This window comes from Silurus aristotelis (genome assembly GCF_946808225.1).
Source record: "Silurus aristotelis genome assembly, chromosome: 28".
Lineage (NCBI taxonomy): Eukaryota > Metazoa > Chordata > Actinopteri > Siluriformes > Siluridae > Silurus > Silurus aristotelis.
In genome coordinates, this window is record NC_139601.1 from 17,053,887 (window position 1) to 17,066,369 (window position 12,483).

The window sequence follows — 12,483 nt, forward strand, 5'->3', positions numbered from 1 at the left end:
GAAAGAAATAGTTTATGCTTTTGTTACATCCAGGTTGGACTACTGTAATGCCTTACTGTGTGAATGTTCTGTAAATCAGACGCAAAAGTTGTCTTATCCACACTACATTTGCTCCCAGTCGAAACTTGCATTGATTCTAAAATGCTACTACTGATATATAAAATCACTGAATGGCTTCACGCCACAGGGCCTGAGCAAACTTTGGTTTATTAATTTGATCAAAAGGTGCAGGCTATTTGTTGGTACATTGAATAGTGAACACTACAGCAGGGAGCAGATCTTTCTCTTACAAAGCCCCACAATTACGGGAACAGCTTTTCAATGATTGTCCAGGACTCAGACACCGTCCCAGTGTGAAAACGTTTAGTCAGGGCTTTTTTCAATCGTTCAGGCCTTTTTTCAATCTTTTTTTAGTAAAAGGAGTAGATCTGGAGTGATCATGGTAAACTGCGATGTCTTGATACTGGCTCCTCCTCACTCTTACAAATTCACTCAGGTTTGATGATGATAAAGTGGATGGAGCTTAATAACCCAGAGCTCCCTTATGTCTGTGTTACCTTCTAGCGCTTCTTTTTAGTCATGTGGTCATAGCTGGTCTTTCTGGAATCCCTACATGCACTCTGATCATATCACACAGTGGTTCTGTCTATTATGGGGCAACAAGCATACTAATTAATACCATGTTTCTCTGTCTCACTTTTGAGCTTCTTATGCTCCTGATTTACCAATGATCCTGTCAAATTCTTCTTTACTGATCTATCCTGATGCCCTTCTTCTAGATTTATCTTCATTTGGAGGCCAACTGAGAATGGTTCCATATGAATAACATAAAGCTCCATGAGGTTCTTGTGAATTTAAGAATCATGAAGATGGATTTGGACTGTGATTTATATAAAGAGTTTGATACAGCGTCCTCTTTCTGCATTCACCATGAACAAATTTGCATTCAAGCATCCATTTGTGAACAGATGATAACCTCAACAGTGATGGAACTATGATGAATGGACTTTTGGTATCACCCAGATCAGGATGGGTTCCTGAAGGTTTCATCATTATATCTCGGGGAGATTTTTCTTGCTACAGCTTCACTGGATCACTGATTACAGATAAACTTTTAGGGACTCTTTTTTGATGATAACATTAATGGTTGCATTCTGTTTACATTTGCAGCATTTTTATATTTTTTCTTGATTCACACTGCAGTTTCTAAGTGCTAGTAGTTTTTGTGGATTTCTTAATGCCTTGGTTTCTGTTAAGGCTTTCTGATATGTAAACTGAAGAATCAAATCAGTAGAAGTGTTTTTTATTGTGCTCAGTGCCTTCTGTGGTCTTTTTTTCCTCTCCAAGGCATGACATCATATCCATTAGAGTGTCAATCAAACTTGGGGGCGTGCATCATTGCTTAACTATAAAAATATCCGAGCTGCCAGACTTAAAATTCATTTAACTATAATGTAACAGACTTAAAAAAAAATGGCTGTATTCATAAACGTGACGGAGTTGAATCTCTCGGATCGCTGTGAGCATTTCTCCTGTCCAGAGAGATCTGTATCTCCTGCAGTTTATATCTTACTGTACGTGTGTTCAGCTGCTGTGGTTCTTCTAACAGTGTGTGGAAATCTGCTCGTCATCATCTCTGTTCTTCACTTCAAGCAGCTTCACACACCAACCAACATGCTCGTGCTCTCACTGGCCGTGTCGGATTTCTTCATCGGTGCTTTAGTGATGCCCCCGGTGTTAATCTGGACCATTGAGCTGTGTTGGATATTTGATACAAAATACTGCATCAGTTTTTTGATTACTGGTTATATTCTAACGAGTTTATCCATCTATAATGTTGCTCTGATCGCTGTGGATCGCTATCTGGCGCTCTCAAACCCTTTTCTCTACACTAACAATATCTCTAGGAGGACCATGAGCATCGTAGTGTTTTCCAACTGGTTTGCTTCTCTGTTGTATAACATTTTACTCTGTTACTTCAACGGAAGCTTCACAAACACTGTAATGTGTCCTGGAGAGTGTTTTCTTTTTCTCAATGAGATTTGGTCTGTAATTGATCTTATAATAACATTTATATTTCCACTTTCTGTCATAATCATATTGTACAGTCTGGTTTTTCTGATCGCTAAGAAACACGCCACTGCTATCAGAGAGCTTAATAATCACACACGACCTCAAACACAGAAAATCACCTCCCACTCCATGAAATCTGAGAGAAAAGCAGCCAAAGTCCTCGGTATTTTAGTGTCCGTGTTTCTGGCGTGTTTACTTCCGTATTTTATTTACAGTTTATTAGGTGACATTATTAAACTACAGGCAGAAACTTTTCAGAAAGTCTTTATTGTGTTGTATCTGAATTCCACCATTAATCCAGTTATTTACGCTCTGTTTTATCCGTGGTTTAGGAGGTGCGTTAAATTAATTATAACTGTGCAAATATTTCAGACAGATTCTGCATTAATCAATATATTTTCATAAATGTGTTTTAGACTGTATGTATGTAGGCTTATACAAGAACACTGGCATTCAATGAGGTCCAGAAATCTGAGACCACAGTCTGGTGGGCAATTTAATTAAAGCTAAAGGGGTATGAACTACAGAAATTTTGATATTTATGTAAAAATGTATCAGAACTGTGTCTCCTTGCTTGTGCTGATTTATTCCTACTGCTTTTTTCTGAAAACCTGCTGCCTCCTGGTTAAAGTATTCATGAATATGGTATTATCTTCCACTGTTCTACAGAAGCCTGCATTCATTTAAGAAATATTGCTAAGAGCTTTATCAATACAGGATGGCAATTTGTTCATGCTTTTGTTGGACCTTCTATTAAATGCATAACCCAAGGTCCAATTAGTCCAGAACCAGGAACATATGGAGACATTACACGTCTTATCCACTTTACATTTGATTTCAATCAGATCTCAAATCAATAAGAAAATATTACTATAGACTGTCTTGTGCCAAAGAACCTGAATAAAATGTTTATCTTTTTTAAACCTCTACACTTACTTTATCTAAAGATTCACGCTAGGTGTTGGTTCCTGGAATGGTGACAGCTTAAGCAGCTTCAGCACATTTGCTTATCGAAGCCTTTTGCGAATGCTCTTACAGCACCATACTTTCTGGTTCTCTCGTTTTCTTCCATCTTTTGTCTTGTTCAAAACTCTCAATGAAAATAAGAATCATTACCCATGAACATGCATCTCTCTGTCTAGAGCTGATGCTCGCCCATATCCCCACTGCCACACCCTCCCATCCCCCAACTCACACCAGGGAGCTGCTTGCAGTTAAACTAGTGTATCCCATAGGGAGTGGAATATGTCGTTTTTTTCATGAGATGTTGAAGTTCATGGATCTTCAGTATTGAATAAGAGCAGGCCGCATAATTCAGATGGAGCGGTTTGTCAATGCAAGACATCGCATTTGCATCAATTATAGACGCCCCCTTTTTTTACACACCAACTGGAGAACCAAGTTGCCCCAATCACTGTTGGACCTCTCAATTACCCTAAGTCAACCACAACCCTGAGTTCATCCAAAATTATAATGAGATATAAATACTCCAAACAGACCCCGCATTATCAACTTTCTTTCATGAATGTGTTTCGGGCGGGTAGAGATGGACCAAGTGGACCAAACATGATTTTTCTGTAAACAAGTTATTCTTGATCACATAATTTGTAATTTAAAATGCCAGTTTTAAATTGGTGAAAGAGAAGCATTTTCATTAATGCTCTCAGACTTTTGCATGCTTCTTAATAAAAAGCTTTCACTAATGATCTACTAATCCTGGTGCCATCAACAGTCTTATTCTGTTAGATCTCAGTGCATATGATGAGATTATCCATAGCATTCTGCTCTTCTGCCTTTCCTTTATCCCTGTCTCTGTCTTAACCTTTCAGGTAGATACAAATTTATCACTACTGGTAATCATAAATGCTTTTGTGCCCCTGTTGTACACAATGTCCCTCAAGGTTCAATCTTTGGTCTCCTGTTTTTGTTTGAATCGCATTGACCTAAAGGCATCCGATGTCACGTTTATCTCACCATTTTTTCTGCTGCTTCAAATTCACAGAATGTATTGATTCATTCATTCATCTTTCTGCTTCCACTTTTTCTTGTGGTGATTGTGATGACTATTTACAGTAACTCTTTCTGTTAAATACATTGGATTGGGCAAAGCCACTGGTAATAATGATCTCAAATTACACACAGAAATACTCAAGGTACAGCAATGTACCTTAAGAGTACAAATGCTATACTGCTCTAGAAAAGTACTTCTGAACATTGGTACCTCAGTTCAGCAGAACATTAGTGAAATTCTATGGAAAGATTACATTTGAAACCATACCAGGACACAAAGGTACATTTCTATCACTAGGGGGTGCAAAATTTTTCTTTTAGAGGTACAAACAAGAAGTTTATTGCTATTCACTGAACCTTTTATAGTTCCACAATATTGTAGATATATGACTTATTCAGTGTAGATGATCATGAACCACAGACATTGCCTCCTCAGATGTTCTGGCCATCAGGATTGATGGTCAAAAAGGCAGCATCCCCTGTGCCTGAGGTAAATTCTGTAGTGGTGTGATTCAGGTCTCCTGACATGTAATTATCTCATATGTTTCCCTCTGTGTTTGTGTCGTGAGGGCATCACGGGAATTGCGTCCACGGTAACAGGAAACGTCCCTGCGGCTCTGAAGGCTGTGAAAGAATCGCGTGTCTTGTTATCGCTTCATCTGCTGACATCACCAAGAAAATCAAAAATAGCCACGTGTGAAAACAGTCACCTGATTTAATGTTTCTTCTGCTGCTTGTCTTCTCCCATGTTAATAAGAACTGAGCAAGAACGTTCCTTCTGAGTCCTTTCCCAGCTCCAAGTAGTGATGGGAAGTCCGATTCTTTTTTGTGAATCAGTTCTTTCGGACAGTTCGTTTCAAAGAACCGGTTCAAAAAAACGTTTCACCAGTTCTTTTACATCCTTACGTCATGAAGTCATGCATAACCAAATATCATTTCGGCGGATGAACATACACACTAAACACATTTAAATAAAGTCATGTCTATTGCATGAGGGCATAAAGCTTATCTGTTTAAATTAAATCATCATCATCATCTTAGAAATGTTCCTTACATTTACGTTTTGCACTAAATCACCCAATACAGGCACTGATGTGCAAAACGTTGATGTTTTAGGTTGTTAGTAAATAAACTTACTTTTTATTTAAGTCCTCAGTTCACCTGTGCTCATATATCAGCAGCGCAGCACCAGCCTTTACAGTGTGTCGAACGCACCTGATTCGGAGTCCTAAAAGTGTGTGTGTGTGTGTGTGTGTGTGTGTGTGTGTGTGTGTGTGTGTGTGTGTGTGTGTGTATCGTTGTTATATGTCGGACGTGTCGGTTTTTGATTCTGTGTACTGGAGATTTAAAAACTAGCAACCAGTATATGAATCGAGGCTCGAGAACCGCGGTAGCAGCATGTGGACTGTTTGTTTAGCCGCGCATGCTCCGTGTTAACAGCTCATGATCGTTCTCAGTATGTCGGACGTGTCTGAAAGAAACGGTTCTTGATACAGTACTGGTGACTCGAGAACAGCAGTATGTGTGCTGCTCGGAATCGGCAGGTATGCGCATGCTCAGTGACGATCACTTGTTCAGCAGCATGTTTCAGTTTAATGTGTGTACTGTTGAAGAAACTAGAGAAGAACCCCATTCTCAGGGATATTGATTTATTTTGAGTCGGATAGAAGCTCATACACATTCAAAAGTGAGTAACTTGAGTCATTTTGTTGATTAGTGCTGATTTGAGACGCGAACTGTTTTGAACGATTCAGTCCGATTTGGTGAACCGGTTCGACCGGTTCACTAAAAAGAACCAGTTCAAATGAACGATTCGTTCACGAACCGGACATCACTAGTTCCAAGTACTGCTCTTTATACTCTTGAAGAAGCACCATGACTGGTATTAGAAGCAACCCTTACTAACCCCACACGTTTATGTACTTCCGGGTGCAACAAATGGCTGCAATGGCGATCCAACAGGAGGACATGTGGCCTGAAGTCATCCTCAATGCTACACCCCATTCCACAAGAAGCTGATGACTGCCTGGTATGAACATCAATCAATCCATCCAGGCCATATCCCATTAGCCCCTGAACCTCCCTGAGTCATGTCACATGAGTACATTTGCACCTTTTTCCCTCCAATCACAGTTGTCTGTCCCCACACATCATTCATGGTGCTTGTTCAGGGTTTGATTCTTGGGTCCATGTCCGGTTGTTTTATGTTGTTTCTTTATTTGTAATAAAAAATGATCTGCACCTGCATCCACCCACCTGCTCCTTACAACTAAAGCTTGTGGGTTTCCTACTTCTAAATCCAGGGCTCCAATTGTTTCTGAATTCAAGTCCAAATATTTGGTGGAACATCACTGATTTTGTGAGATGATGTTCAGAACTGCTGAACCAATCAGAACCCAGTGGAGACCAAATTCCAGGCCCTTCAGCAAAAAGGGGACAAATATGCAAACACTGGTTTCATATCAAAAAAGCCTTTAAACCAGTAATAATCTGCTTTTCTTCTTCTGTCTTTCACACCTCCGTCCTTCACATACCGAAAGGAGATGTTCTGTCTGTCTGCATGACCTCAAATAGCCTCTCACTACAAGAACCTCCATCCATTCCACTTTGCTTCTGTTGAATATACAGTACACGTCTTTTCTCCGATACATGACCAAAACCTCTGACGTGTCCCTTCACATGTCTCAACAGCGTAGATTTTGGTTGAAACTCTGGAAACTCAGAAGACTGCTAATCATGGCAGACTGATTTCAGTGACGTGCTTTGCTGACTACAGCTAGCGCTACGCTTCCTCGCTATCCAAGTTTCACCGGAGAAATAAACACTAACGCTAAGTCCTGTTGCAAAATACCTACCGCAATCATTAAACTCAGTAAATAGCTGATTTAACCACAGCAAATGTAATTGACTAAAATTAGCATTCAAATTTCACTAGCAAACATTTACTTTTAAAAACAGCTATGATTAGGTTTATCAACTAGCCGACTTAGCAAAATCTGCAAACTTAACAGGTTTAAAAAGCTATTAAAAATAGGAAATAAAAGTTTCCTTTTATAAAAATAAATTAATTTATTGTATATTATAAATATTAATTATTATAAATATTAATTAACTCTAGTCTTAAACATTAACAAACAGTAAAAGAATCGGTTCTTTTATGTGAATCTTTAAAGTGAGCCATGAGCGCCGACTCTCGTATATGATTCATTTCTAACGTTGAATATTCGAATTAGGAAACGAAAAGGTGGTGAGTCATTTGGGAGCCGAATGAGTCGACTCACTGGCACCAACAACTCCTCATCACTGATGTTGGTTAATTCCAGTAGAAGTGCAGTTAACAGAGTGGACCAGCAGATGGCGCAGATGTTTCATTGTAACTGCTCTTATATTGATTTTTATTTCTATTTTTACATTCCTGATCTTCTACTTCTTCCCATTAGGGGTCGCCACAGCGGATCATCCGTCTCCCTCTCCGTCTTTTACGTTCCTGATATTGTTCACTTTTAAAGTCCGTGTGAGAGATTTGGAAAAATAATCATATTTCGATTTTTTTAATAACGCTTACATTTCTATGTATTTTTCCCCTGTTATTAATTATATATCTTTTTATTTATTTATTTATTTATTTATTTATTTATTTATTTATTTATTTATTTATTTATTTATTTTAAGATCTGGCACGCATGCGCAGAAAAGGCGAAAGACCTCCATGAACTCACTATAACTTTGTTAAATTTTTATTTCATTTATTTATTGATCGCAAATTATATGTTCATCATTTGATTTATTTTATTTAATCATTATAAATGCATTTTTTTATCTTTCTGAACAAACAAAACAAAAACAAATTTATAAAAAAAAAAAAAAGGTATATTTAAATATTCGTTTTTGTTTTGGTTCTTTTATTTTCTGGTAAAATGATTATACAGTGATTATAAATGTAGAACGTTTTTACTAATTTATATGATTTATGTGTTTATATATTTTCATTATGCTCATAAATATATCGATGAAAATGCTGGCTTTTTTATTTTTATTATTTATTGATTTATTCTCGCGGATTTTATAGATAAGCGGGAGAAAATGAATGAATGAATTAATTTATTCTTTTTGTTTATTATTTATTTTTGCCAGTTTATATTTCTGTGTTAACTTTCATTTTGGAGGCGAAAAAAAAAAAATTGCGTCTGGTCCAATCAGAGCTCTGTGCTTGTAGTAGAAGGCGGTATGACTCCTGACCAATCAGGAGGCGAGGGGGGAGGGGCTAGCGTGCCTGCGCGTCAATGGGTTTTTCATTTTAGTTTGAAGTTCAGCAGAAAGTTTCGACTGTTCAGGAGGAAACCGGAACTTCTCAGTGTAGCTGAAACCCGCAGCTCTGTGACTCTGGATTCATGACTTCATCTCTTTTGTAGCTTGTGTACAGATTTGTTGTGTTAATGTAAATAGAGTATTGTGTGTGTGTGTGTGTGTGTGTGTGTGTGTGAGAGTGAGAGTGAGTGTGTGTGTGTCCCTAATGGTATGTAAATAGGAGTTAACTATAACTTGATGATCTGGTTAAGTTGCATTTCTAAGTCAGATTTAATTATAGACTCTGGAATGATGGTTGATTGGACCAGATCTTTTGTGTTCCCCTGAAATGATCATTTCAGAGAAGATCTGATTTGTATGTTGAATTTCACATCATGGAAGAGCAGAAAAACTCAGACGGAGAGGTAATCGAGAAATGTTTCTCTGAGACCCCGAGCGAAAGCCATGGGGCAGTTCACTCGGAGCCCGTCGTGTCCCCAGGGCAGTTCCCGGGCCATCTGGAGACCCGTCTGTACATGAGGCGATGGCTGATCGTCTTTCTGTTCAGCTCCTACTCGCTTTGCAACTCGTACCAGTGGATCCAGTACGGCATCATTAACAACATCTTCATGAAGTTCTACAAAGTCGACTCCTTCACCATCGACTGGATGTCCATGATATACATGCTCACCTACATCCCGCTCATCTTTCCCGTCACGTGGCTCCTGGACAAGAAGGGGCTCCGTGTGGTGGCGCTTGCCGCTACCGCCCTCAACTGCGCCGGCACCTGGATCAAAGTGGCCAGCGCCAGGCCCAACCTTTTCCCCATCACCTTTCTGGGCCAGGTGACCTGCTCCATGGCTCAGGTGTTCATCCTCGGGATGCCCTCACGCATCGCCTCCGTGTGGTTCGGCTCCCATGAGGTTTCCACCGCCTGCTCTATCGGTGTTTTCGGAAATCAGGTGTGTTTATTAATCTATTTATTGCCATTAACTCTCAGTGGATCAGGTCCCATAATCTGACTCCTGACACCTCAAACATCTTCAGGGCATTTTGGAACTCTGTGAGAGTCACACTGATTACGTTTAACAAGCATGTTAATAAACTGATAAAAAAAATTTGCATGAGAATATTATGCCTTTAGCTAGCTGGGCTTGAAGGATACAAGCCTTTTTACGGCTCTGGAAGCTGTTTTCACCCTGACACACAGAGGTGAGGAACTCGTCCTGGCTCTGAAGGCTAAAAGGATCTCAGAATAGCTGACAGAATCCACAGTGCTTGCAGGGCTATTTGTGAACTGTACTCAATGAACTACTCAATAAAACGAAATTTTTGTTCCAAGTTTCCCTGAGCAGTTCTGGTGCGTCTCAAATTTCCAGTCATTCCTCTTTGCTAATGTGAATGTCGGCACATTTATTTGTTTATATCAATTTATTGGACAAGTAAAAAAAATAAGGGTGTTTGTAGTCGTTGCAGTTATGGGGGCTTCTGTCTTTATTTTATCCAAAAGAAAGAGAAGTTGTAGACCTGACATGGAGCACCTTCGCTGCAAGGAGGTGATGTTTATCCCACCATCATCTCTTGAAGTTCGATCCCTTTGAGCCCCTGGAATAGATGCAATACCCTCAACTTTTTCAAGACCCTGCAGACTTCCTTGCAGACACATTGGGACATGCTATTAATTAGTGGACAGGGTTCCACCCCTGTTTGTGTGGGGTGAAATGGAATCTGTTTGTTGAAAGAACGTAGCCCAGAAACCCCTCTGTAGTAAAGCCATGGCCCAGTCCCAAGTGGGATTCTGGGGGTAACCTTTGAGAAAAAGTTAGATTGTTTTTTCTGAACACATCTGCAGGGTCTCAGCAGGGTTTCTAGACGCAGTTCAGAGGATCCATGCTTTTATTTTCCTACACTCCATACCATAGTGTTTGATTAACCACATGAAGGGCGATATACAGTACCGTACCCACTTGGGGGTGATGAGGCAAGTAAGGGTATGGATTAAATTTCAAGCATCTTTCAGGACATTCCCAGATATGTTTCGAATTCCACCTAAAGGCTTGGTGAGGAGCAGTTTTATCAGTCCTCGATGAGATACTTTGTACCTTCAGAGTTGATCGTTAGCGCATTTTGATTCTGTTTACCGAAATGTTTAGTCTGGTGTTTCGAGAATAATTGTTTATTTTAAAACAATTCATGTTAACAATTTGCAAAAGCTCGTCTTCAAACCGTCCCTAATGAGAAGCCGGTGTCGACTGTGGTGAAGGAAAAACTTCCCGAGATGCATAAGGAAGAAACCAGTTTAGGAACCGGACTCAAGAGGGAACCTCATCCTCATCTGGGTGGCATCAAATGTCCATTTATCACAGATAAAGACACTGAGTCTCGTTCAGTAAGAGGCGTGTCTTATCGTCATACAGCCACCAAAGCAGTCACTTGATTGGCACCGGAGGCGCTGGTCAGTCTGACCTCACCTACCAACGTCCATGGAGAGCAAATGGGACGGTATTCGATTCTGATGGAGGTTCGAGTGGATGAGAGGGTTCATATTCGCATGCTTGATTCTGGGCGTAATGCCAGTGAGCTAAAGGTTTACTAGACAAAGGTATTTTTGTGTGAACTTCACTTATTTATTTATACTCAGAATTTTGTTTTGTTTTGAGAGTAAAACATTAACCATGGAACAACAAGGTCACGTCAAAAGCGTTAAGCCTCGTTAAGCTTCATTAAGAACTTCGGTCATGCCGGGTTAAAGTCCTCGTTCATACTTAAACCCAGTAAACACACATATTCCTGCCACATGTGCTTCTTCTCCAGACTGTTGCCACAAAGTTGAAGGCACACGATTGTACAGGACGTCTGGTTGCGGTATTAAACTTTGCATTCGCTTAAACTTGGAAACCAAAAACCTGTTCCAGCATTGCCCAATGCCCCCCTGTGCACAAAGCCATTCCGGTTTGGAGAGGAAGATCTCCTGTTATAGAGCTTTGATCTCAATACTGATGGGACGACCTTAACAGTCGTGACGTGACCATGCTGACTGCACCCCAGGTGTCCTCACCTTCTCCCCTGCTTTACTACCTGACTTTACTAACACACTTGTGAATCTCCACAAGCACATTCCAAAATCTAGTAGAACATCTTCCCAGAAGAGAGGAGGGAATAATCAGAAATCACAGCTAGCCAAAAGGTATTTACACAATTTTTATTTTCTGTGGTCCAGATGTGGTCTATGCCCAGCTGTTCAGTGAGGACCTTTCAAGAAAAAAAACATTCAGCCTTTATTTCTTTAAATGGATTTTCCTTCTTTTTTAAATAAAAAAACTAGTAATTAAACTCGAGATTTTAGTAGTCGGGTGACTCCGTCCATTTTTGCAGTCTCCTTTGATAAAATGTCCCCCGTTTATCCTGTGGACTGCGGTTCCTCATCGGCGTTTCCTCACACATCAGGACTGTTTTTAACCATGATGGTAATTTTAATGTTCTGATGTTGCTCCTCACAGCTCGGCATCGCCATCGGCTTTCTGGTTCCGCCCATCCTGGTTCCCAACGTAGACGACATGGACGAGCTGGCCAAACACATTCAGGTGATGTTCTACATCACAGCGGGCGTGGCCACCTTCCTCTTCATCCTGGTCATCATCGGTAAGGGGACGCCACGAGAACCGTGAGAATCGGTATATGCTTTTTTTTGTTAACTGCCCATTCAACATTTAGTCCTCGTTTATTGTACTCTTCTGGGAAGATATTCCACTAGACTTTGTGGAGACTCTTTCAGCAATAAGTGTGTTAGTAAAGTCAGGTAGTAATGTAGATGAGGAGGTTCCTGGGGTGCAGTCAGCGTTCACATTCATCACAGAGGTGTTTAATAGTGTTGGACCTCTATAGCAGAAGATCTACCACTCCAACCCAGATACTGATCAGGCAGAACATTATGAAGGCTGTAGCCCATGACCCTGAGAGCTGCAGTTCTGGAGACGCTCTGACCCAGTCGTCTAGACGTCGCAATTTGTCAGACTGGCACAATTCCTTACGCCCATTTTTCCTGCTTCTGACATCAACTTTGAGGACAAAATGTTCACCTGCTGCCTAATAAATAAATCAATCCGCCCGCTA

The 12,483-nt window shown here is 40.2% G+C and overlaps 1 protein-coding gene and 1 pseudogene across 5 annotated transcripts in view; both read left to right on the plus strand.

Moving 5' to 3' along the window:
* Nucleotides 1-1,473: 1,473 nt before the first annotated feature.
* On the plus strand, nucleotides 1,474-2,478 carry LOC310722151 (trace amine-associated receptor 13c pseudogene; annotated as a pseudogene). Its single transcript has one exon. The product of its transcript is annotated as a trace amine-associated receptor 13c pseudogene (transcript).
* Nucleotides 2,479-8,332: 5,854 nt separating this feature from the next.
* The window catches only part of flvcr2b (FLVCR choline and putative heme transporter 2b), a 69,113-nt gene continuing 64,962 nt past the window's right edge, over nucleotides 8,333-12,483 (plus strand). For 2 of the 4 annotated variants that reach the window (XR_014532302.1, XR_014532303.1), the window contains exons 1-2: nucleotides 8,346-9,332; nucleotides 11,871-12,012. Coding sequence is in view for 2 of the 4 variants with exons in the window: in XM_083534508.1 (XP_083390634.1) it covers nucleotides 8,766-9,332; nucleotides 11,871-12,012 (709 nt within the window). In the remaining 2 variants the exon portion in view is untranslated. Of the gene's footprint in view, nucleotides 9,333-11,870; nucleotides 12,013-12,483 lie in introns of all 4 variants that reach the window. The other 2 variants (XM_083534508.1, XM_083534507.1) reach the window with 2 other exon arrangements.